The 24,987-nt window shown below is 47.3% G+C and overlaps 1 protein-coding gene across 2 annotated transcripts in view; it reads right to left on the bottom strand.

Moving 5' to 3' along the window:
• Positions 1-18,486, bottom strand: part of FLI1 (Fli-1 proto-oncogene, ETS transcription factor) — a 98,055-nt gene extending 79,569 nt beyond the window's left edge. The window contains exon 1 of one of the 2 annotated variants that reach the window (XM_069741062.1): positions 18,283-18,486. In XM_069741062.1, coding sequence (XP_069597163.1) covers positions 18,283-18,315 — 33 coding nt within the window. In that variant the 5' untranslated portion in view covers positions 18,316-18,486. Of the gene's footprint in view, positions 1-18,028; positions 18,146-18,282 lie in introns of those variants that run through there. The other variant, XM_069741061.1, reaches the window with a different exon arrangement.
• Positions 18,487-24,987: the final 6,501 nt, after the last annotated feature.

The raw sequence follows: 24,987 nt of genomic DNA, 5'->3' as shown, positions 1-24,987 counted from the left end.
ACTGCGACCAACCGCTTCCGGTAACCATCAATGAGTTTCTTACAATGCTCTGCTGGAATTTAAGACCATTCTTCTTTGGCAAACTGCTCCAGGTCCCTGATATTTGAAGGCTGCCTTCTCCAAACTGCCATTTTTAGATCTCTCCACAGGTGTTCTATGGGATTCAGGTCTGGACTCATTGCTGGCCACCTTAGAAGTCTCCAGTGCTTTCTCTCAAACCATCTTCTAGTGCTTTTTGAAGTGTGTTTTGGGTCATTGTCCTGCTGGAAGACCCATGACCTCTGAGGGAGACCCAGCTTTCTCACACTGGGCCCTACATTATGCTGCAAAATTTGTTGGTAGTCTTCAGACTTCATAGTGCCATGCACACGGTCAAGCAGTCCAGTGCCAGAGGCAGCAAAGCAACCCCAAAACATCAGGGAACCTCCGCCATGTTTGACTGTAGGGACCGTGTTCTTTTCTTTGAATGCCTCTTTTTTCTCCTGTAAACTCTATGTTGATGCCTTTGCCCAAAAATCTCTACTTTTGTCTCATCTGACCAGAGAACATTCTTCCAAAACGTTTTAGGCTTTTTCAGGTAAGTTTTGGCAAACTCCTGCCTGGCTTTTTTATGTCTCAGGGTAAGAAGTGGGGTCTTCCTGGGTCTCCTACCATACAGTCCCTTTTCATTCAGACGCCGACGGATAGTACGGGTTGACACTGTTGTACCCTCGGACTGCAGGGCAGCTTGAACTTGTTTGGATGTTAGTCGAGGTTCTTTATCCAACATCCGCACAATCTTGCGTTGAAATCTCGTCAATTTTTCTTTTCCGTCCACATCTAGGGAGGTTAGCCACAGTGCCATGGGCTTTACACTTCTTGATGACACTGCGCACGGTAGACAGGAACATTCAGGTCTTTGGAGATGGACCTGTAGCCTTGAGATTGCTCATGCTTCCTCACAATTTGTTTTTTCAAGTCCTCAGACTGTTCTTTGGTCTTCTTTCTTTTCTCCATGCTCAATGTGGTCACACAAGGACACAGGACAGAGGTTGAGTCAACTTTAATCCATGTCAACTGGCTGCAAGTGTGATTTAGTTATTGCCAACACCTGTTAGGTGCCACAGGTAAGTTACAGGTGCTGTTAATTACACTAATTACAGAAGCATCACATGATTTTTCGAACAGTGCCAATACTTTTGTCCACCCCCTTTTTTATGTTTGGTGTGGAATTATATCCAATTTGGCTTTAGGACAATTCTTTTTGTGTTTTTTCATTTAAGACAAATTAAATGAAGATAATAACAAAGAATTTGTGATTGCAATCATTTTCAGGAAGAAACTGAGTATTATCTGACAGAATTGCAGGGGTGTCAATATTTTTGGCCACAACTGTAAGTTAAAAGAAAACACACAAAAAGAATTAAAAATGACGAAAAATGGTTTAACTACTAAGTGCACAGTTGCCATAGGGTGAAAATAATAGAAAATAAAACCAAAATGCTCCAAATATGTAGCATTTTCATCATACTTTTTTCAGGGCTAGAAAATACCCCGAAAAAATGAAGAGTTCTATAAAAATGTAGGAATATATAATCTTTATTCAAAACTATTAAAACAGAAGGTAAGATCAAAAATATGAAATGCCTCTAGAGGGCATTGGGGCTGACATGATTTATCAATAATCAGCAAAATTTCCATAAATAGTCTCCAAAAAGGGGGAAATGCACCAATAATGCCCAGTGGTTAATAAAATACAATATTTATGATATGGTGACAGCCCTAGATCAACCCCTTAGTGACATAGCCAATTTTGACCGATACCCCATATGTTGGGAAAGGCTACTGTTTGGGTGCATGGCAGGTCTCAGAAGAGAGGGCGCACCGTTTAACTTTTTGAACGCAAAATTGTCGCGTTTGGAGACCCCCTGATGTGCCTAAACAGTGTAACCGTCCAAATCTAACTCCAGCCCTAACCCCAACACACCCCTAATACCACCCTAACCATTACCCTAACCCCAACACACCCCTAATACCACCCTAACCATTACCCTAACCCCAACACACCCCTAATACCAACCCTAACCATTACCCTAACCCCAATACACTCCTAATACCAACCCTAACCATTACCCTAACCCCAACACACCCCTAATACCAACCCTAACCATTACCCTAACCCCAACACACTCCTAATACCACCCTAACCATTACCCTAACCCCAACACACCCCTAATACCAACCCTAACCATTACCCTATATCCAACACACCCCTAATACCAACCCTAACCATTACCCTAACCCCAACACACCCCTAATACCACCCTAACCATTACCCTAACCCCAACACACCCCTAATACCAACCCTAACCATTACCCTAACCCCAACACACCCCTAATACCACCCTAACCATTACCCTAACCCCAACACACCCCTAATACCAACCCTAACCATTACCCTAACCCCAACACACCCCTAATACCACCCTAACCATTACCCTAACCCCAACACACCCCTAATACCACCCTAACCATTACCCTAACCCCAACACACCCCTAATACCAACCCTAACCATTACCCTAACCCCAACACACCCCTAATACCAACCCTAACCATTACCCTAACCCCAACACACCCCTAATACCACCCTAACCATTACCCTAACCCCAACACACCCCTAATACCACCCTAACCATTACCCTAACCCCAACACACCCCTAATACCACCCTAACCATTACCCTAACCCCAACACACCCCTAATACCACCCTAACCATTACCCTAACCCCAACACACCCCTAATACCAACCCTAACCATTACCCTAACCCCAACACACCCCTAATACCACCCTAACCATTACCCTAACCCCAACACACCCCTAATACCACCCTAACCATTACCCTAACCCCAACACACCCCTAATACCAACCCTAACCATTACCCTAACCCCAACACACTCCTAATACCACCCTAACCATTACCCTAACCCCAACACACCCCTAATACCAACCCTAACCATTACCCTATATCCAACACACCCCTAATACCAACCCTAACCATTACCCTAACCCCAACACACCCCTAATACCACCCTAACCATTACCCTAACCCCAACACACCCCTAATACCACCCTAACCATTACCCTAACCCCAACACACCCCTAATACCACCCTAACCATTACCCTAACCCCAACACACCCCTAATACCAACCCTAACCATTACCCTAACCCCAACACACCCCTAATACCACCCTAACCATTACCCTAACCCCAACACACCCCTAATACCACCCTAACCATTACCCTAACCCCAACACACCCCTAATACCAACCCTAACCATTACCCTAACCCCAACACACTCCTAATACCACCCTAACCATTACCCTAACCCCAACACACCCCTAATACCAACCCTAACCATTACCCTATATCCAACACACCCCTAATACCAACCCTAACCATTACCCTAACCCCAACACACCCCTAATACCACCCTAACCATTACCCTAACCCCAACACACCCCTAATACCACCCTAACCATTACCCTAACCCCAACACACCCCTAATACCACCCTAACCATTACCCTAACCCCAACACACCCCTAATACCAACCCTAACCATTACCCTAACCCCAACACACCCCTAATACCACCCTAACCATTACCCTAACCCCAACACACCCCTAATACCAACCCTAACCATTACCCTATATCCAACACACCCCTAATACCAACCCTAACCATTACCCTAACCCCAACACACCCCTAATACCACCCTAACCATTACCCTAACCCCAACACACCCCTAATACCAACCCTAACCATTACCCTATATCCAACACACCCCTAATACCAACCCTAACCATTACCCTAACCCCAACACACTCCTAATACCACCCTAACCATTACCCTAACCCCAACACACCCCTAATACCAACCCTAACCATTACCCTATATCCAACACACCCCTAATACCAACCCTAACCATTACCCTAACCCCAACACACCCCTAATACCACCCTAACCATTACCCTAACCCCAACACACCCCTAATACCACCCTAACCATTACCCTAACCCCAACACACCCCTAATACCACCCTAACCATTACCCTAACCCCAACACACCCCTAATACCAACCCTAACCATTACCCTAACCCCAACACACCCCTAATACCACCCTAACCATTACCCTAACCCCAACACACCCCTAATACCAACCCTAACCATTACCCTAACCCCAACACACCCCTAATACCACCCTAACCATTACCCTAACCCCAACACACCCCTAATACCAACCATACCCCAACACCCCTAACCCTAATCTTAACCATAACACTAGCCCTAACTACAAACTTAACCCCAACGCACTGCGCATGCACCTGCCAATTTCTCCAGGAAGAAGACGTCGGTGGCCCAGGGGACTTCACAGGGGCGTGCAGGGACAAATCATGTTCTCTGGGGTCTCTGCTACCCCCGGTAGCTGAGACCCTGGAGAAATTCCGACTCTGGGGGGTGCTATACCCTTATTCCTCTGCGCCGTGGTTTCAGTACCCTTAACTGCCGCTGTTAAAATGCCTATCGGCAGTTGTTAAGGGGTGAAGGGGAATCTGTCAGTAGGATCGTCCCTTCTACGCAGTCTATATGGGCAAGTAGGTCCTAGGAAGCTGAGTAAAGTGATACCTCACTCCTCTTGGTGTCTTTTGAATTATGTGTTTACTCTTTTATGCCTTTGTCAGTACAAGTACCCTCTGTAAGGTAATGTGCTGCCGAATATGTTGGCGTTGTAGAAATAAAAATTACGATTATGTGTGATCCAATGTTTTATTCCAGAGAAATTCACATTTTTCTTACGTAAATGAGCTAGGATCTATGGGCCGGACATGGATCTAGCTGAAGTTCCACCTCTAGAGCTTATCTTAAATAATAGGGGTGTTACCAGTGTGAGACATGGAATGACTGACAGTCCAGTGTCATAATTACACACCATTCTGAGTGAGATCCGAACTAACACAGTACAGCAGATCTGGGTCCCACCCATAGATCTTAACAGATCATTTGTACATAAGAAAAATTGGATTTCTCTGGAATAAGCCATCGGATCACAGATATCATGGTATCCTGAATATAGAAAGTGTTGTCCTGATTGCTACAGTTTACCGTAGGTTCTGGGTAGTGGCTGATGTAAGAGGAACAGGAGCCTCCATACAATGAAAAGAGAATGCGATGTGCATTGTATATCTCTGTCTTCTACGTCACATTTCTGTGTGTTTTTTGCACTTTTTTTCGAGGTGGAGTTGGGCCCGTTTTGTAAACTGTGGTGTCTGTTCCCATGGGGTGCATTCAGATAGCGCTGGGCAGCCGTCCTGAGCTAATAGAAGGGCGTCACTACTAGGCTGTTATCCTGGATGCTGTGCACCGCCATTGTGTGAACAGTGCCACATACAAGTCTCTTATGTACAGCCATAGGCCGGCAGCCGCCCCTCCATTAGTTTGGCCGGCTGTGAGTGGTCGCCTCATCAGTAATTCTGCCCTGTGTTGCCGCCATCGTAACCACATGGGTCCGCTGCATCCTGAAGGGCATTTGTCTGGAGGCCTGGGCGGGTGAGCATCTGGGGCTTTTTGCTGATTCAAGATTCAAAGAAGCTTTATTGGCAGGACCAAATACACATCAGTTTTGCCAAAGCAAGTGTATAGAGGCAATAGGGATAGGGACTGTGGGGATGTTGGGTAGGAGCTGTGGGGGAGGTGGATGGGGCAGATCCAGGTTGGGGGCTATAGTCCATGGCATAGGGGAGGTGGATGGGGCAGGTTCAGGTTGGGGGCTATAGTCTATGGCATAGGGGAGGTGGATGGGGCAGGTCCAGGTTGGGGGCTATAGTCCATGGCATAGGGGAGGTGGATGGGGCAGGTCCAGGTTGGGGGCTATAGTCCATGGCATAGGGGAGGTGGATGGGGCAGGTTCAGGTTGGGGGCTATAGTCCATGGCATAGGGGAGGTGGATGGGACAGATCCATTGTGGGGGTTATAGTCCATGGCATAGGGGAGGTGGACGGGGCAGATCCAGGTTGGGGGCTATAGTCCATGGCATCATAGTTCTCTTTCTCGCAGTCTATGGCATTCGCTCACATACCGCGCTGCTATCTCCACCGCTCTCTCTTCTTCTCCCAGCAGGATATATGTTTTCTCTTCCTCCTTCATGGTGATGAAGTCTGGGAAGAGATGTGAGAATCTCCTGAAGTGAGTGTCCCTCACTGCTGAGTATTTGGAGCAGTGTAGCAGGAAGTGGGTTTCGTCCTCTATGGCCTCCTGATCACAGTGTTGGCACAGTCTTTCCTCCCTGGGCTTGTAGCTCTGCCTGTGTCGGCCACATTCGATGGCCAGACTGTGGGCACTGAGTCTATATCGGCTCAGGATCTGGCGGTCTCTGGGGTCCGGGAGTTTCTCCAGATATGGGGCCAGTCTGTAGTCTCTCTGTAGGCTCCGGTACATGGTCAGTTTCTGTGAGCTGATGATATCATTCTTCCAGTCACTGACATACCTCTCCTGGCCTTCGTCTGCCATCTTCCTAATTCCGGCTTTTGTCAGGTTGTTGTGATTGGTGTTCTGGTCCGGTTGGGTTTGGCTGGGCTGTTCCGGGGGTTCTGGTTTTTCTGTTTCACCTTCATGTATCAGGGCTTTATGGTGATGGGAGCTTGGATTGCTCCTATGCAGGTGAGCCCGGAATGACAGCGCCTTCTTTAGAACTGTCAGGTGTAGAGGGAATCTGCCCAGCTCGGCCCGACAAGCACTGTTGGAGGTGCTCCGATGGACCTGGAGAAGGTGCTTGCAGAATTCCAGGTGGAATATTTCTGTTGGACTGGAATCCCACTTTGACCAGTCTGGGTAGGTGTGAGGACCCCAGACTTCGCTGCCATACAGGAGGATTGGGGCGATGATGGAGTCGAAGATTTTTAGCCAGACCCTCACTGGTGGCTTCAGATGGTAGAGTGTCCTTCGGATGGTTTCTCAATCACCTGACATCTACAGCAAATCACAGGCCTCATCAACTAAAATGAGAAGGTCACTGCTTCCAATCCCAGTCGAGATCAGTGACCTGACCGGAGCGGGATCCACTAGGTTTACAGCAGGTGAGTATGCGTCATTCTAATGTGTAGAAAATATTCATGTCGTTTTCAGAATTTTTCTTTGCTTTTTTTTTCCATGTTGGACGACCCCTTAAACCACTGGTCAGCATGTTCAGAAATGAAAAGATGCTCCACACAAATTCTTATATAAACTGGCTTTATGTATTCTGCATATCATACAAATACCGCATAATTGTGTAACCCGGGTTTACCAGGCTGGACATATACATGACAAGGCCATCCATTCTACAGACGTCTGTCTGCGCCCCATTCCATGGCCGACACCACGGCCGGCATCCGTGATCTTGCTCCCCATTGTTCACAGTGGTGCAGTTTAGCTAATATGGGATGGAACAAAGGAAATAAAGGTCAAATGTTCCCTTTTGTTCTGTCAGAGGAAGTCGATCAGGAAGAGCAGAATGTGTCTCACGGAAGTCTCCCTGCTACTGATAAGGGGACCCAGCTGAGGCAGCTTTACATGCAAAGACTATCAAAATTCTATAAGAACAAACAATATTAACTAAAATGTGACTTATAAGTGGCATTAACTCTTCTGCGCCCAATGCATGTCTTCTAGTGCCATGCTTCACCTCATATAGATCAGAAATTATCATTCTACTGTGGCAAATCCTGTGTAAGTTTCTATATCAAACTGTTTCACAGGAATGTTAAAAGTCAGGGTGCGCCACTGTTCTGCTTCTAGAGATATTCAATACCCAGCCTTCCACCGAAATGGAAAATAGTCACAAAACTTAGCACTGTACACCCACAGTGTAAGAAATAAAACAGAACACAAAGCCACAGCCTAAACCCAAAAACAACATGCAAGAAACCCTAATAAGACAGAGAACATAGTTTTATTAATAAACCTTCTCTATGAAAGAGTGGACACTTTATATTGTGTCTTAAGGCTGCATAGAATGTGGGGAATTGGCGACAAATATCTGTCCGCTTATTAAAGGATCTGCCGAGCTAGCTTTACACTGAATGTACTATGGCCCAGAGCTGCACTCACTATTCTGGTGGTGCAGTCACTGTGTACATACATTACTGATCCTGAGTTACCTCCTGTATTATACCCCAGAGCTGCACTCACTATTCTGCTGGTGCAGTCACTGTGTACATACATTACATTACTGATCCTGAGTTACCTCCTGTATTATACCCCAGAGCTGTACTCACTATTCTGCTGGTGCAGTCACTGTATACATACATTACATTACTGATCCTGAGTTACCTCCTGTATTATACCCCAGAGCTGCACTCACTACTCTGCTGGTGCAGTCACTGTGTACATACATTACACTACTGATCCTGAGTTATATCCTTTATTATACTCCAGAGCTGCACTCACTACTCTGCTGGTGCAGTCACTGTGTACATACATTACATTACTGATCCTGAGTTATATCCTTTATTATACTCCAGAGCTGCACTCACTACTCTGCTGGTGCAGTCACTGTGTACATACATTACACTACTGATCCTGAGTTATATCCTTTATTATACTCCAGAGCTGCACTCACTACTCTGCTGGTGCAGTCACTGTGTACATACATTACACTACTGATCCTGAGTTATATCCTTTATTATACTCCAGAGCTGCACTCACTACTCTGCTGGTGCAGTCACTGTGTACATACATTACAGTACTGATCCTCAGTTACATCCTGTATTATACCCCAGAGCTGCACTCACTATTCTGCTGGTGCAGTCACTGTGTACATACATTACATTACTGATCCTGAGTTACATCCTGTATTATACTCCAGAGCTACACTCACTATTCTGCTGGTGCAGTCACTGTGTACATACATTACTGATCCTGAGTTACATCCTGTATTATACTCCAGAGCTGCACTCACTATTCTGCTGGTGCAGTCACTGTGTACATACATTACATTACTGATCCTGAGTTACATCCTGTATTATACTCCAGAGCTACACTCACTATTCTGCTGGTGCAGTCACTGTGTACATACATTACTGATCCTGAGTTACATCCTATATTATACTCCAGAGCTGCACTCACTATTCTGCTGGTGCAGTCACTGTGTACATATATTACATTACTGATCCTGAGTTGCATCCTGTATTATACTCCAGAGCTGCACTCACTATTCTGCTGGTGCAGTCACTGTGTACATACATTACATTACTGATCCTGAGTTACATCCTGTATTATACCCCAGAGCTGCACTCACTATTCTGCTGGTGCAGTCACTGTGTACATACATTACATTACTGATCCTGAGCTACATCCTGTATTATACTCCAGAGCTGAACTCACTATTCTGCTGGTGCAGTCACTGTGTACATACATTATATTACTGATCCTGAGTTACATCCTGTATTATACCCCAGAGCTGCACTCACTATTCTGCTGGTGCAGTCACTGTGTACATACATTACATTACTGATCCTGAGCTACATCCTGTATTATACTCCAGAGCTGAACTCACTATTCTGCTGGTACAGTCACTGTGTACATTACTGATCCTGTACTGATCCTGGGTTGCACCCTCTATTGCATAATTAGATGTCTTCATATTGTTCAGTGTAGACTATCGTTTTTCAAGACATACTTGTACACTGTTCTATTCTGTATAAAATCTATATGTCTTATCATATTTTACAGTATAGCCTGATCATTACAATGCTATTGGTAAATAATAAAAAAATGTCCCCGCTAGCTCCTCATAGCCAAGCATCCGGTGAAATGAAAATCCGTGCAAGTTATTCCTCTGTCTGTTCACCTTCAGTGAACCTCAAAATTACTGTTATTGGGAACAGTTAAGCTAGTTGAAGATGAAATGCTCTCTAAAAGGCCTAAAGTTAAGGATGACACGTCTTTTGTACTTTAGATAAAAATATATATATATATTTTCATCTATTACATTTTAATTTTTATTTCTTTTTGCAAGTATCACAGCTTGTAAATGCTTTTTGTTGCCAGCCAATAGTTTTTCATTTCTTGTTTGAGGGATTTTCATCCATTTTTCCTTGGAGAATTCCTCCAGTTCTGTGAGATTCCTGGGGCGTTTTGCATCCTCTGAAATTCTGTGGCTAGACCTCAAAATAGCAATGAAGTGCAGATCAGGGGACTGTGAGGGCCATTGTAAAACCTTCAGCTTGCCCTTTTGAGGTCGTCTATTGTGGATTATGACGAGTGTTTAGGATCATTATACATTTGTAGAAGCCATCCTCTTCCTCATTTTACCTTCACTTTTTTTACAGATGGTATTTTGTTTGCATCAAGAATTTGATGAGATTTCATTGGATCCATTCTTCCCTCTACCTGTGAAACGTTTCCCATGCCATTGGCTGCAACACTACTTTAAAACATGATTGTTCCACCTCCATGCTTAATGGTTGTCAAGATGTTCTTTTACTGAAATTCCGTGACCTTTTTTCTCCACACATTTTTTATCATTGTGGCCAGAGAGTTCTATTTTAACCTCATCGAACCACAGGACTTGTTTTCAAAATGCATCAGGCTTGTTTAGATGTTCTTTTGCATACTTTTGACACTGAATTTTATGGTGAGGACGCAGGAAAGGTTTTCTTCTGATGGCTTTGTAGCGGAAGTGGTGGAACTACTTTGCCATGGTCCGAGGAGAGCCTGAAGGGGCGTGACTAGGTGAGCACCTGACTTTTCACTAGAGCCCCTGATGGTGGGGTTAGGCATGGCTCCCCATGAACACCAGGTACTACTCCAGGACAGATCACGGATGCAAGGCAGCTGACCCCAAAGAACTTGTAGTTGGAATAGCCCGGAAGGAGAGGACAGCTGATAGAGGCAGGTGCGGACTGCTGTGGCAGATACACAGATTGGCGCACCAGGTGCATGCAGGTCCGGCTAATATGAAGACTGAGCATGGCAGGTGTGAGCGGTTACGGCTAATATACAGATTGGCACGGCAAGTGCTGGTGGGTCTGGCTGATGTACAGACTGGCACGACAGATGCAGGTGGGCACGGCTATAATATAGACTGACAAGGCAAGTACTAGCAAGGAGGTTAGGGATAGACATACACTAGCAGACAGGAACTGAGAACTAGAAAGCACATTTGGGAACAGACTAAAAACATTGCACACGCACCTCCACTCAGGTGGAGGTTCCTTAAATAATAAGTGTCCCCCAGCCATTGGCTGGGGAAACTTTAGGATGGTGCTCACAGACCCTTTAGAAAGGAAGGCGCAGCCAATGAGGAAGGAGGTGGGAGTGCAGGACAAGAGTATATGGCGAATAGATATTCCATGCCATTTTATACAGTAGCAAAACCAAAAACACATGGGTTACTTGCACAGTGAACAAGTCTGTAGAAACCTGTTCACACCACCAAAGAACTTGAAGACACAAAAAACTTATTAACTAAATACCCTGTATTTTTTCATTTTTTGACTAGCACTTGCTTATTTACTGTGACTTTTTTTACAACAGAGTATTTTTTGACCTCTCTGTGCGCCTTTGTGTCTTCAAGTTCTTTGGTGGTGTGAACAGGTTTCTACAGACTTGTTCACTGTGCAAGTAGCCCATGTGTTTTTGGTTTTATAATTGTTCTCTTGTTTCTACAAGACTGGGGAGTCCACCACTCCTCTGTGGGTCATCTGCATTGTAGCTGTTCCATCTTGCATGATCTACATGGATATTTTCTCTCTGAACCCTGTTCATACAGATGATCAGGTTTTTAAATACATCAGATAGGGATTATATACATTAGACAGGACTGCTCTATTATGGGTATACCTTGGCGATTGGTGGAGCAGGTCTACATACTTTTTTGCAAAAAAAACGTATTAACTAAATACCCTGTATTTTTTCATTTTTTGACTAGCACTTGCTTATTTACTGTGACTTTTTTACAACAGAGTATTTTTTGACCTCTCTGTGCGCTTTTGTGTCTTCGCTTTATACGGTAGATAGATATTCCAGTGGCTGCCAGTTCTTTACATATGGACCTACATGCTAATATTTCATCAGCATCAATGCTTTGCAAAAACAAGATTAGGTGCAATACAGCCATTAAATAAAGTGCAGGGCTTCTGCATTCTTCTCCATACATTACTTATATTCCACAACCTCTGGAAGAGATTTCTGCTGAATGGAGAGTGTTCGACCCCTGCTATTCTTGTGTTGATACTCTTTCCTACATACAAGTCATCGGTTGTTTATTCACAGACGAGCCCTTTATTTGTTAAACAACCCTTGAATTGGCAATCAAGACGCCAGTGCTGCCTTGACATATTTTACTCCATGTTGTCTGTTACAGTTATTTAACAAGGTGATACATATTCATTGACCAGGGCAAAGGACAAACGTCCTGGAAGCAATCAGCACCTTCTATCCAGATGACGATGGTGTGTTATTGGTCTACTAAAATAATCATTTATTAGTTAATTTCCCTCAAGAACAATTGTTCTTTTTGAAATTTGAAGTTTTGATAAATATATAGATTTACGTGTGTTTGACTTCTTAAAGAGGGTCTTTCACTTAATATTTTAATTTAAACTGATTACCTCCCCCGCTGCTCCACTGGTTGTGGAACCATTTTTCTTAGGTGCCCCTTCATTCCAAAGTTATGCCCTCCATTCCAGATTTTGAGAATATTCACTATTCTCTTCAATTCCTGAAGTTGAACAAGAAACTTGATGTTTGAACAGTCATTCATTGAATTGTCCCTTCTCTGCCCTTATCAGTAGGAATAGTGTCATGGCCAAAAGTTTTGAAATAGACACCAATTTTGAATTTTGCTGCTCCGGTATTTTTAGCCCTTTAACCCCTTAATGACCGTAGCTTTTTTCAGTTTTTTGCTCCCCTCTTTCCCAGAGCCATAACTTTTTTATTTTTCCGTCAATATGGCCATGTTAGTGTTTGTTTTTTGTGGGACGAGTTGTACTTTTGAGTGACACCATTGGGTTTACCATGTCGTGTACTAGAAAACGGAAAAAAAATTCCAAGTGTAGTGAAATTGCAAGAAAAGTGCAATCCCACACTTAGTGTTTTTTGGCTTTTTTGATAGGTTTACTAAATGCTAAAACTTACCTCCCATTATGATTCTCCAGGTCATTACGAGTTCATAGACACCAAACATGTCCAGGTTCTTTTTATCTAAGTAGTGAAAAAAATTCCAAACTTTGCTAAAAACAATTTTTTTAAAATTGCGCAATATTCCGTTACCTGTTGCGTCTCCATTTTTCATGATCTAGGGTCGAGTGAGGGCTTATTTTTTGCGTACCGAGCTGTCGTTCTTAATGATACCATTTTGGTGCAGATACGATCTTTTGATTGCCCGTTATTGCATTTTAATTCAATGTCACGGCGACCAAAAAAAACTAATTTTGGCGTTTATTTTTTTCTTGCTACACCTTTTAGCGATCAGGTTATTTATTTTTATTGATAGATCGGGCGATTCTGAATGCAGAGATACCAAATATGTGTAAGTTTGATTTTTTTATTGTTTTATTTTGAAAGGGGAGTGATTTGAACTTGTATTATTTTATTTTTTTTTTCATATTTTTAAAAATCATTTCTTAACTTTTGCCATGCTTCAATAGTCTCCATGGGAGGCCAGAAGCTGGCATAGCCTGATCGGCTCTGCTACATAGGGGCGGTGATCAGATCGCTCCTATGTAGCTGAATTACAGCATTGCTATGAGTGCTGACCACAGGGTGGCGCTCACAGCAATCCGGCATCAATAATCATAGAGGTCTCCAGGAGACCTCTGATTGTCATGCCAACTCACCGCTGACCCCAGATCACATGACGGGGGTCAGCGGTTTGCTCGTTTCCGGATGGAAGCGCCTGTTAAATGCCGCTGTCAGAGTTTGACAGCGGCATTTAACTAGTTAATAGGCACGGGCGGATCGTGATTCCACCGGCGCCTATTGCAAGCACATGCCAGCTGTTCAAAACAGCTGACATTTCCCGGCTTTGATGCGGGCTCACTGCCGAAGCCCGCATCAAAGCGGGGGTTCTGACCTCCGACGTACTATACCCTCCGATGGCAGAAAGGGGTTAAGTTAAATGTTTCTATGGTTACTGTAGTACTTTTGCAAGCATTTCATAAGTTTTTGACAAATACATCAAATTTATGCAAATACTTAATCGTGTTGATGCTTATTTTCCAAGACTTTTGCATTTTGCCCTGGCGAGTGGATATCGGCTTCTGGTCAAATTTTGACTGATGACAACCCATTCTTACCTAATCAAAGTTTGGAATTCATCACCATTTTGGCATATTTGTTTGTCTACCCACTTTTGAGGATTTAACACTGATGCTCAATAGGATTGAGATGTTGGCAGTTTCTTGGCAATGGACCTCAAATTTCCATTAGTTATCACTTTTGCTTTGTGACATGGTCACCATCATGCTGGAAAGAACATAGTTCATTACCAAATTGCTCCTGGATCATTGGGATAAGTTGCTCATGGGGAAGGTGCAGATCCCATTCTTTATGCGTGGTCTCAGGAGCCTTTACTGTTGGCCTACCACACGAGTCATGGCAGCGCTCACCTTTTATTCCCCAGACAGTCCCTGTTCCAATTGTGCCAAACAGTGAGAAGGGGGCTTCATCAGAGAGCAATATTTTATCTCAGTCCTGTGCAGCCCAATCCCTGTACTTCCTGCAGAACGTCAGTCTGTTCTTGACGTTTTTCTTGGAGAGAAGTGACTTCTTTGCTGCCCTTGACACCAGGCCGACCTCCAGATACCTTTGCCTCCAGATGCACTGACGCCTGCCTGCTGCCATTCCTGAGCAAGCTGTACACTATTGCAGAACTGATTCCTGCAGCAGTGCCCTTGCCTGTAAAGTCCTTTTGATGAATAGCACAGCAATGATGACTGCGTGTTTTGCATTGGAGGTGACCTTAGTTAATAGAAGACAATGATTTGAAGCACCAGTCCCCTTTTAAAGCAACTAGTTTACTTTTAAAATCACTCTGTCTTTCTGATTGAATATCAGCAGCCTTGTCCTTGTTAGCACTTTCTCTTGTAAGCCAGTCCTATTGTGAAAATTATATTCTGTGATCCATTTTCTTGACAAGGAATAACTTTACAGTTTTTTTTCCATTCATCTGATCCCTCTCCATACCAAATTTAGAGTTAATGCAAGTTACCACTATAAAATCTGAAGCCGCAAAATTTGTGTCAGTCTGAAACTTTTTGACCACAACTGCACATGTCCCAGCCAGTGACCTCACTGACCTGCTTACCTCCTGCTGTGAAATTGAGAGGGGCAAGAAAACACCTTATCTAGAAGGCCAGCTCCCCACCCCAGTATAGTGTTATAGTAGGTGGAGTACGGTTTTGTTTTTGGGGGGTTAGGCTGTGTCTTCTGATCTCCCCAAGTCCCCCTTCTCTGCTCTGTAAGGCCATCTACCCCGCCTAGCATTGTTTCAGCCATGACCATAGCGAGGATTAGTTGTGCCACAGTCACTGGTGAGGATGGTAACCTTCTAAGGCTCCTGTCCTGAAGGCAGTAAAGCTTTATCATTCGGTTTCATCTGTGCTGACTATAAGACACGTACATACTGCTCCCATCACACGCCTGCTGGCCTCCTAACAGAAAGCATCACTGTCACTCACATATCTGCAGTCACAGATCTAATCAAACCTTTCACTTGGTGCAGTTTATTTCTTAACTGTCTTTTCCATCAGGTCAGCAGATTTCACTCTACAGAGATGCACAGCCGCTTCAGATGCAGATACCCTGGAACCATTTCCTTGCTACTGTAGAAAACAGACCTAGAAACCCTGCTACAGGCACAATGGCCTCAACAGACCTGACACCTGCTGGCTTGTCACTCCACCCTCACAGTTCTGTGCTCTTCAGTCATTTCAGGAAACTCCATTTATAATGATAGGGCAGAAACCTCCGCTGTATACCACCTACATGAGGGTAATGTGTATTGCTATGGTGCGGTGCATAGAGCTCAGTGGAGATGTTTGGGATTTGTAGCATCCTGAAAGATTCAGCTTCATGAAGGATGAAGCATCAGAGTCCGCCTCACTCCCACTGTGGCAGCCGCCATGTGTTACTGTCAACTTCCTCTACTTGCATCAAAGAAGCAGAACCTGATGCTATAGAAGCTGTGGGGCTGCCTGGACCTGTGCTGTCCAATATGGCCACTGTGCCCAGTATTCTGCCCCCTCTATCTGCCCACTATATCCAATAAAATAGATTTCATCTACTGCCAGTCCTTGTTCTAGAGCCCCCACTTCAGTCCTTTTTGTGGTACGTTCTATATCTCCACTGCATTTAGTTCCCCTTATTGTTACCTAAAGCCCCCTGCATCTGTGTGAGAGGACCCCAGTGCCCCCCTGTCTGCTCTACCTCGCACTGTGCCCCTTATACTGCCTTCATTCTACACCTTTCTGACTCTTGTGCCCACATTACTACTTATAACTCAGGTTAAATGACTGGGATGATTCTTTTTTTCTTAATAAAATGTTGCAATAACAGTTTGCTGTTGAGTAGCACAACACATAGGATGATTGTTTGCCGGCTCAGAGCCTCATCTCATCACTCTGCACAGGTATCAACCACTGAGGATCTCAATTCTAAATACTTTGTATCCACTGGGAACACGGTACCGAGATGTAGATCTCCAGGAGCAGCCCACACCTCGGTACCGAGATGTAGATCTCCAGGAGCAGCCCACACCTCGGTACCGAGATGTAGATCTCCAGGAGCAGCCCACACCTCGGTACCGGAGATGTAGATCTCCAGGAGCAGCCCACACCTCGGTACCGGAGATGTAGATCTCCAGGAGCAGCCCACACCTCGGTACCGGAGATGTAGATCTCCAGGAGCAGCCCACACCTCGGTACCGAGATCTAGATCTCCAGGAGCAGCCCACACCTCGGTACCGGAGATGTAGATCTCCAGGAGCAGCCCACACCTCGGTACCGGAGATGTAGATCTCCAGGAGCAGCCCACACCTCGGTACCGAGATCTAGATCTCCAGGAGCAGCCCACACCTCGGTACCGGAGATGTAGATCTCCAGGAGCAGCCCACACCTCGGTACCGGAGATGTAGATCTCCAGGAGCAGCCCACACCTCGGTACCGAGATCTAGATCTCCAGGAGCAGCCCACACCTCGGTACCGAGATCTAGATCTCCAGGAGCAGCCCACACCTCGGTACCGAGATCTAGATCTCCAGGAGCAGCCCACACCTCGGTACCGAGATCTAGATCTCCAGGAGCAGCCCACACCTCGGTACCGGGATGTAGATCTCCAGGAGCAGCCCACACCTCGGTACCGAGATCTAGATCTCCAGGAGCAGCCCACACCTCGGTACCGAGATGTAGATCTCCAGGAGCAGCCCACACCTCGGTACCGAGATGTAGATCTCCAGGAGCAGCCCACACCTCGGTACCGGAGATGTAGATCTCCAGGAGCAGCCCACACCTCGGTACCGAGATCTAGATCTCCAGGAGCAGCCCACACCTCGGTACCGAGATCTAGATCTCCAGGAGCAGCCCACACCTCGGTACCGAGATGTAGATCTCCAGGAGCAGCCCACACCTCGGTACCGAGATCTAGATCTCCAGGAGCAGCCCACACCTCGGTACCGAGATGTAGATCTCCAGGAGCAGCCCACACCTCGGTACCGGAGATTTAGATCTCCAGGAGCAGCCCACACCTCGGTACCGAGATCGGTAACTCCTCATACAAAGTGTAGGCTGTCATCTGCAGTGGATGGAGAAGGCTGTGTATATGTATATATATATATAGCAGGCTGCTGATCTTCTGTAGTATATACTATATATCCATATATCCATACTATATATACCCAGGGAGGAGCGGGTCTGATGAGTGCGCGCAGCTCGGGGGTCCCACCAGTGAATGGAGCGTGTCTGATGCCCACGGTGGTGGTCGCAGATGGCGATCGTGCTGGGGCTCTTACCTTGATCGTCCCGTCCATGGGCAGCTGCTGCAGGAGAGGCCGGCGATGTCCCGCACATTGAGCCGGTGATCCCTCGCCCCTCTGCCGCCCCTGACTCTCTGCACCGGATGAAAGCTTTTTTGGTCATTTTGGGAAGTGAAGTCACTGCCTGCGCATCTACATCATATACAGACAGGATATATGCGGCCGGAGATAAGGCTGATCCGCAGCTGCCCCTTCCTGGAGACCCCCTGAACCCATCTGCGGGCACCCACCTTTCTGTGCTCCACCAGCTTCTTCAGATGCATCCTCTCTCCGACCACTGTCCGGTGTAATCCACAGTTAGGACCGGGGTTCTCCAGCTGCAGGGTGAGGGTCTGCCAGAGTATCGGGGAGACAAGGCTAGGGACAAGGGGGGCGTCTTCTCCAAAGCCAGATACTGGGGACCAGGGGACAAGGTGAGGGTCCTCCGGAATTAGTGGCTAGGTGCTGGCATGGGGGTCCTCGTGCAGCAGACCATTAAGGACCCATTTGTCGGGGGCCGAAAATGAACTTCATCAATTGTAGCGCAATTTGCAGCGCAGCTGCGGGCAGGGGCTGGGGGGCTGCGGGCAGGGGCTGGGGGGGTCTCTGGTCGCTGTAGGTAAAGAGGAGGGTCTGTCTCCATCCATGTAGACTGGAGGAGGAGGGAGAAGGGGACTCTTGGCCCCCTCCTTCTGTCTGCTGCACAATCCAGGGGTCTGCATCCAGGTCCCCAGAGGCCACCACATCTGGATGCTGCTTGCGGGGTCATTTCTCCCCTCGCCTGGGGCCACTAGAGCCCATTAACCCTTCAGCAGATTGTGCAGCTTTGAAATTGGGGAAACTCTTCAGAGGCGCGAAGAACTACAAGTGCCAGCCTGACACTATGGGGCAGATGGGGGGCTGCTCCTAGGGGCCTCCAGAATGTCATCTACTAATGCCAAGAAAGCTTCCCGCAGACCCCTGTGCAGTGCCCCGTCCTTTCTCCCCCTGTGGGGGGCGCATGTGCACTGTCGGGGCCACCATTAACCTGCGCTGAGGTTCTCCTGTAACTCTTGAGCTCCCGGGTCACTGCTGCGCCTGATGGTGCGGTGAGGTCTGCTTCCAATCTGCCCCCCGGGGCGATCCCAGCAGTGTTAACCCCTCAGTGGCCGCTCCAGTCCTCGCAGTGTGCGGAGCTTTCCACCAGCTTTGCTCCCATGGATGGAAGCCCAGCATCCTGCCCCGAGGCCTGGAGGACTGCCCTGGAGGCCACCACCCCCAGCAGTCACTAGTCCTCCTCTGCGGTGGCTACATTGTATCCGCTGTGATGGACCCCTGTACAGACCCCTCTGTGTGTGCACGCTGTGTACAGTGTACATGAATGCCTCTTTGTGCAGGGCAGAAAACAAGGAGCCGTTCACATGGGGAACACATCGCCCTATACCTGGTGCAGCCTCTGTATACAGACGGCAGAGACCCCGGGATCAGTCCTTAGAGACTCCATGTTCCTGGGCAAAAGTCCTTAGATGGAGCCTGTAGGGTTTGAGGACCAGTCCTTGTATACAGTCAAAATGCTCCATAGCACCTGCAGGCTCCTGAGAACCACAGTACAGAGACCACAGATCCTGAGGAGCGGCCCTTATACGCAGGGTTTGTGGAGCGGCCCTTATACGCAGGGTTTGTGGAGCGGCCCTTATACGCAGGGTTTGGGGAGCGGCCCTTATACGCAGGGTTTGGGGAGCTGCCCTTATACGCAGGGTTTGGGGAGCGGCCCTTATACGCGGGGTTTGGGGAGCGGCCCCTATATGCGGGGTTTGGGGAGCGGCCCTTATATGCGGGGTTTGGGGAGCGGCCCTTATATGCGGGGTTTGGGGAGCGGCACTTATATGCGGGGTTTGGGGAGCGGCCCTTATATGCGGGGTTTGGGGAGCAGCCCTTATATGCAGGGTTTGGGGAGTGGCCCTTATATGCAGGGTTTGGGGAGTGGCCCTTATATGCAGGGTTTGGGGAGCGGCCCTTATATGCGGAGTTTGGGGAGCGTCCCTTATATGCTGCAGGGTTTGGGGAGCGTCCCTTATATGCTGCAGGGTTTGGGGAGCGGCCCTTATACGCAGGGTTTGGGGAGCTGCCCTTATGCGCAGGGTTTGGGGAGCGGCCCTTATATGCGGGGTTTGGGGAGCGGCCCTTATATGCGGGGTTTGGGGAGCGGCCCTTATATGCGGGGTTTGGGGAGCGGCACTTATATGCAGGGTTTGGGGAGCGGCCCTTATATGCAGGGTTTGGGGAGCGGCCCTTATATGCAGGGTTTGGGGAGCGGGCAGCACGGTGGCGCAGTGGTTAGCACAGCAGCCTTGCAGCGCTGGGGTCCTGGGTTCTAATCCCACCCAGGACAACATCTGCAAAGAGTTTGTATGTTCTCTCCGTGTTTGCGTGGGTTTCCTCCGGGCACTCCGGTTTCCTCCCACATTCCAAAGACATACTGATAGGAATTCTAGATTGTGAGCCCCATCGGGGACAGTGATGATAATGTGTGCAACCTGTAAAGCGCTGCGGAATATGTTAGCGCTATATAAAAATAAAGATTATTATTATTATTATTATGATTTGGGGAGCGGCCCTTATATGCAGGGTTTGGGGAGCGGCCCTTATCTGCAGGGTTTGGGGAGCGGCCCTTATATGCAAGGTTTGGGGAGCGGCCCTTATATGCAGGGTTTGGGGAGCGGCCCTTATCTGCAGGGTTTGGGGAGCGGCACTTATATGCAGGGTTTGGGGAGCGGCCCTTATATGCATGATTTGGGGAGCGGCCCTTATATGCATGATTTGGGGAGCGGCCCTTATATGCAGGGTTTGGGGAGCGGCCCTTATATGCAGGGTTTGGGGAGCGGCCCTTATATGCAGGGTTTGGGGAGCGGCCCTTATATGCAGGGTTTCGGGAGCGGCACTTATATGCAGGGTTTGGGGAGCGGCCCTTATATGCAGGGTTTGGGGAGCGGCCCTTATCTGCAGGGTTTGGGGAGCGGCCCTTATCTGCAGGGTTTGGGGAGCGGCCCTTATATGCAGGGTTTGGGGAGCGGCCCTTATCTGCAGGGTTTGGGGAGCGGCCCTTATATGCAGGGTTTGGGGAGCGGCCCTTATATGCAGGGTTTGGGGAGCAGAGACAAATAGTAATTCGGTCTGCCCTCACCTCTCCACTCGGCTCTTCTTTGGTCAGGAGTTTTACGATGTCTTGACCTCTATTTGTCTGTTCACTGTTTTTAGCCTTTTCGTGGTTTTGGCGCTGTAGGTGGCGCTGTTCTTATTAGGCTGTTGTGAAGTATTTCCAGTTTTGACTTCTCTGGTGCTGTAGCCCTGAGGTGGCCCTTGTTGGAGATTGTAGAATGGACACACTTGTCTTGTTCAATCTTTATGCTTAAACTATTAATATAATAATTCTAGTAATTTATTTCTCCACATTGTAGTTTTCTTTCTGATTGCTGAGCCTCATATCAGACTTCCTGTTGTATAGAGGTCACTTCTTATCAGTATTGTCATTATTAATATTAAAAAAAGGAAAAAGTAGCATTTGTGAAATAAGGCAGGAGTCCAAAATATCTTTAAACCTTTATATAAGGACACACGTTTGTACAGGGCAACGCGTTTCAGCATCGGTTTGCTGCCTTCACTAGGCCAGTGTGAACACTGGACGGAGGCATCAGATGCTGAAATGCGTTGCCCTGTGCACACTTTTCGTGCCCTGATAATAGGGTATGAAGATAATTTGGACTCCTGCATTACTATATTGGGTCTAATTTATCCCACTGATTTTCTTATTTATTTTGGAATTTCATGCAGCACAGGTGCCTATGCCCAGCTGATTTAATAAGGACACATACGGCAGCAGCGGCTCAGTATTGGGGTATCAGGTGCAGTAATAGGGACACATACAGCAGCAGCGGCTCAGTAATGGGGTATCAGGTGCAGTAATAGGGACACATATGGCAGAGGCGGCTCAGTATTGGGGTATCAGGTGCAGTAATAGGGACACATTCAGCAGCAGCGGCTCAGTATTGGGGTATGAGGTGCAGTAATAGGGACACATACGGCAGCAGCGGCTTAGTATTGGGGTGTCAGGTGCAGTAATAGGGACACATACAGCAGTGGCTCAGTATTGGGGTATCAGGTGCAGTAATAGGGGCACATACGGCAGCAGAGGCTCAGTATTGGGGTATCAGGTGCAGTAATAGGGGCACATACGGCAGCAGAGGCTCAGTATTGGGGTATCAGGGGCAGTAATAGGGACACATACGGCAGCAGAGGCTCAGTATTGGGGTATCAGAGGCAGTAATAGGGACACATATGGCAGCAGTGGCTCAGTATTGGGGTATCAGGTGCAATAATAGGGTCACATACGGCAGCAGCGGCTCAGTATTGGGGTATCAGGGGCAGTAATAGGGACACATACGGCAGCGGCTCAGTATTGGGGTATCAGATGCAGTAATAGGGACACATACGGCAGCAGCGGCTCAGTATTGGGGTATCAGGGGCAGTAATAGGGACACATACGGCAGCGGCTCAGTATTGGGGTATCAGGTGCAGTAATAGGGACACATACGGCAGCAGCGGCTCAGTATTGGGGTATCAGGTGCAGTAATAGGGACACATACGGCAGCAGCGGCTCAGTATTGGGGTATCAGGTGCAGTAATAAGGACACATACGGCAGCGGCTCAGTATTGGGGTATCAGATGCAGTAATAGGGACACATACGGCAGCAGCGGCTCAGTATTGGGGTATCAGGGGCAGTAATAGGGTCACATACGGAAGCAGCGGCTCAGTATTGGGGTATCAGGTGCAGTAATAAGGACACATACGGCAGCAGCGCTCAGTATTGGGGTATCAGGGGCAGTAATAGGGACACATACGGCAGCAGCGGCTCAGTATTGGGGTATCAGGAGCAGTAATAGGGACACATATGGCAGCAGCGGCTCAGTATTGGGGTATCAGGTGCAGTAATAAGGACACATACGGCAGCAGCGGCTCAGTATTGGGGTATCAGGTGCAGTAATAAGGACACATACGGCAGCAGCGGCTCAGTATTGGGGTATCAGGTGCAGTAATAGGGTCACATACGGAAGCAGCGGCTCAGTATTGGGGTATCAGGTGCAGTAATAAGGACACATACGGCAGCAGCGGCTCAGTATTGGGGTATCAGGTGCAGTAATAGGGTCACATACGGAAGCAGCGGCTCAGTATTGGGGTATCAGGGGCAGTAATAGGGACACATACGGCAGCAGCGGCTCAGTATTGGGGTATCAGGGGCAGTAATAGGGACACATACGGCAGCAGCGGCTCAGTATTGGGGTATCAGGGGCAGTAATAGGGACACATACGGCAGCAGCGGCTCAGTATTGGGGTATCAGGGGCAGTAATAGGGACACATACGGCAGCAGCGGCTCAGTATTGGGATATCAGGGGCAGTAATAGAGACACATACGGCAGCAGCGGCTCAGTATTGGGGTATCAGGGGCAGTAATAGGGACACATACGGCAGCAGCGCTCAGTATTGGGGTATCAGGGGCAGTAATAGGGACACATACGGCAGCAGCGGCTCAGTATTGGGATATCAGGGGCAGTAATAGGGACACATACGGCAGCAGCAGGTCAGTATTGGGGTATCAGCAGGATGAGGGGTTTGTGCAGGTTGGGAATAGATGGTGATGGCTGGAATATGAGAAGTGAAATGTGTCTTTGTTGTATTCTCTGCAGACGAGTCCTGGCTGGAAGAAGTTGTCATGTCGGTCTGGGCCAGATGGAAAAGACGGGAAAAGTGAACGATTCCATCATAGAACATCAGCGGTAAGACTTCATCTGCAGTGATCTCTTATATGTTCTGTAGGGCTGGTATCTACCACTGACCATATGGCGGTAATATCCATGTTGGTCTTTACAAAGGGATTATCTTCAGTAACAGCGCGGTCATCTGTTGAGGTTCTCCTCCAGTATTAGGGCGCATCACCGAGTTGTAATCAAGGTTACCTGGTTAGGGGCCCACTCAGAAGCTTCGCCCCCGCTGAACCAAAACCCCAGCTACGCCTCTGACTATGGGGACTGCCATCCCAGTTCTCCAGCACCTCTGGACTCTGCAGGCAAGAGTGCCCGCCACACTACCCATCTATTGTATTATTTGGCTGCATGATTTTGCCAGTAATGCCACAATATTGCCAACAAAATTGTTCACCCAATATCCAGTGTTAAATGATTTCTCCCACTGCCTATGGCCGCGGTTAAGGGTAATTATTTCTAAGCACCGTTAAATAGTGGCGCTGAGGAATAAGGGTACAGCGCCCCCCAGCATCGGAAAATTTCCAGAGTCCCGGCTGGGTAGCTGAGACCCTGGAGAACATGATCGGGTCCAGTTTTCATGGTCCTCTGTCATGTGATCGTTCTTATACACCGAATAATGGCAATCACCAAAGAAAAGGTCCCGATTTTAAAATTAATTTCTCTCCTCTGATATGATCTAAGAACCCCTGCCGTCCCCGATCCCTCCTGCTCCACCCCTGCGTCACCTTCCTGGAAAAAAATGGTGGGCGCAGTGCGCCTGCCGAGATCTGCCGGCCGCTACCCGGCAACAATGGGAAATTTTTCCGGTTGGTTCCTTTTGATTACTGTGATAGACCCTGTCTCAGTGATCAAAATAAAAATAATAGTAAATCAAATCCCCCTTTGTCAACCCCTTAGTTAGATAAAAATAATAAAATTTAAAAAAATTGTCATTTTTTTTCCCATTCTTTGCAGTTATGGTTGGGGTTATGGTTGTGTTAGGGTTGGAGTTAGAATTAGTTATTTTTCCAAAGTGAAAAAACAAAAAAATGATATGACGGCTAGTGTTGAACCTAAGTCCTCGCTACTTGACTTTTCGTCGGGTATGCATGGTTTTTTTGGGTGTCGTAACATCTGCGAAACATGTGGAGTAGGGACTCGAGCAATCAGTGGGATC

This window comes from Ranitomeya imitator, chromosome 10, assembly GCF_032444005.1.
Source record: "Ranitomeya imitator isolate aRanImi1 chromosome 10, aRanImi1.pri, whole genome shotgun sequence".
NCBI lineage: Eukaryota > Metazoa > Chordata > Amphibia > Anura > Dendrobatidae > Ranitomeya > Ranitomeya imitator.
The sequence above is the reverse complement of the archived record's forward strand: the minus strand, read 5'-3'. Positions and strand labels throughout refer to the sequence as shown.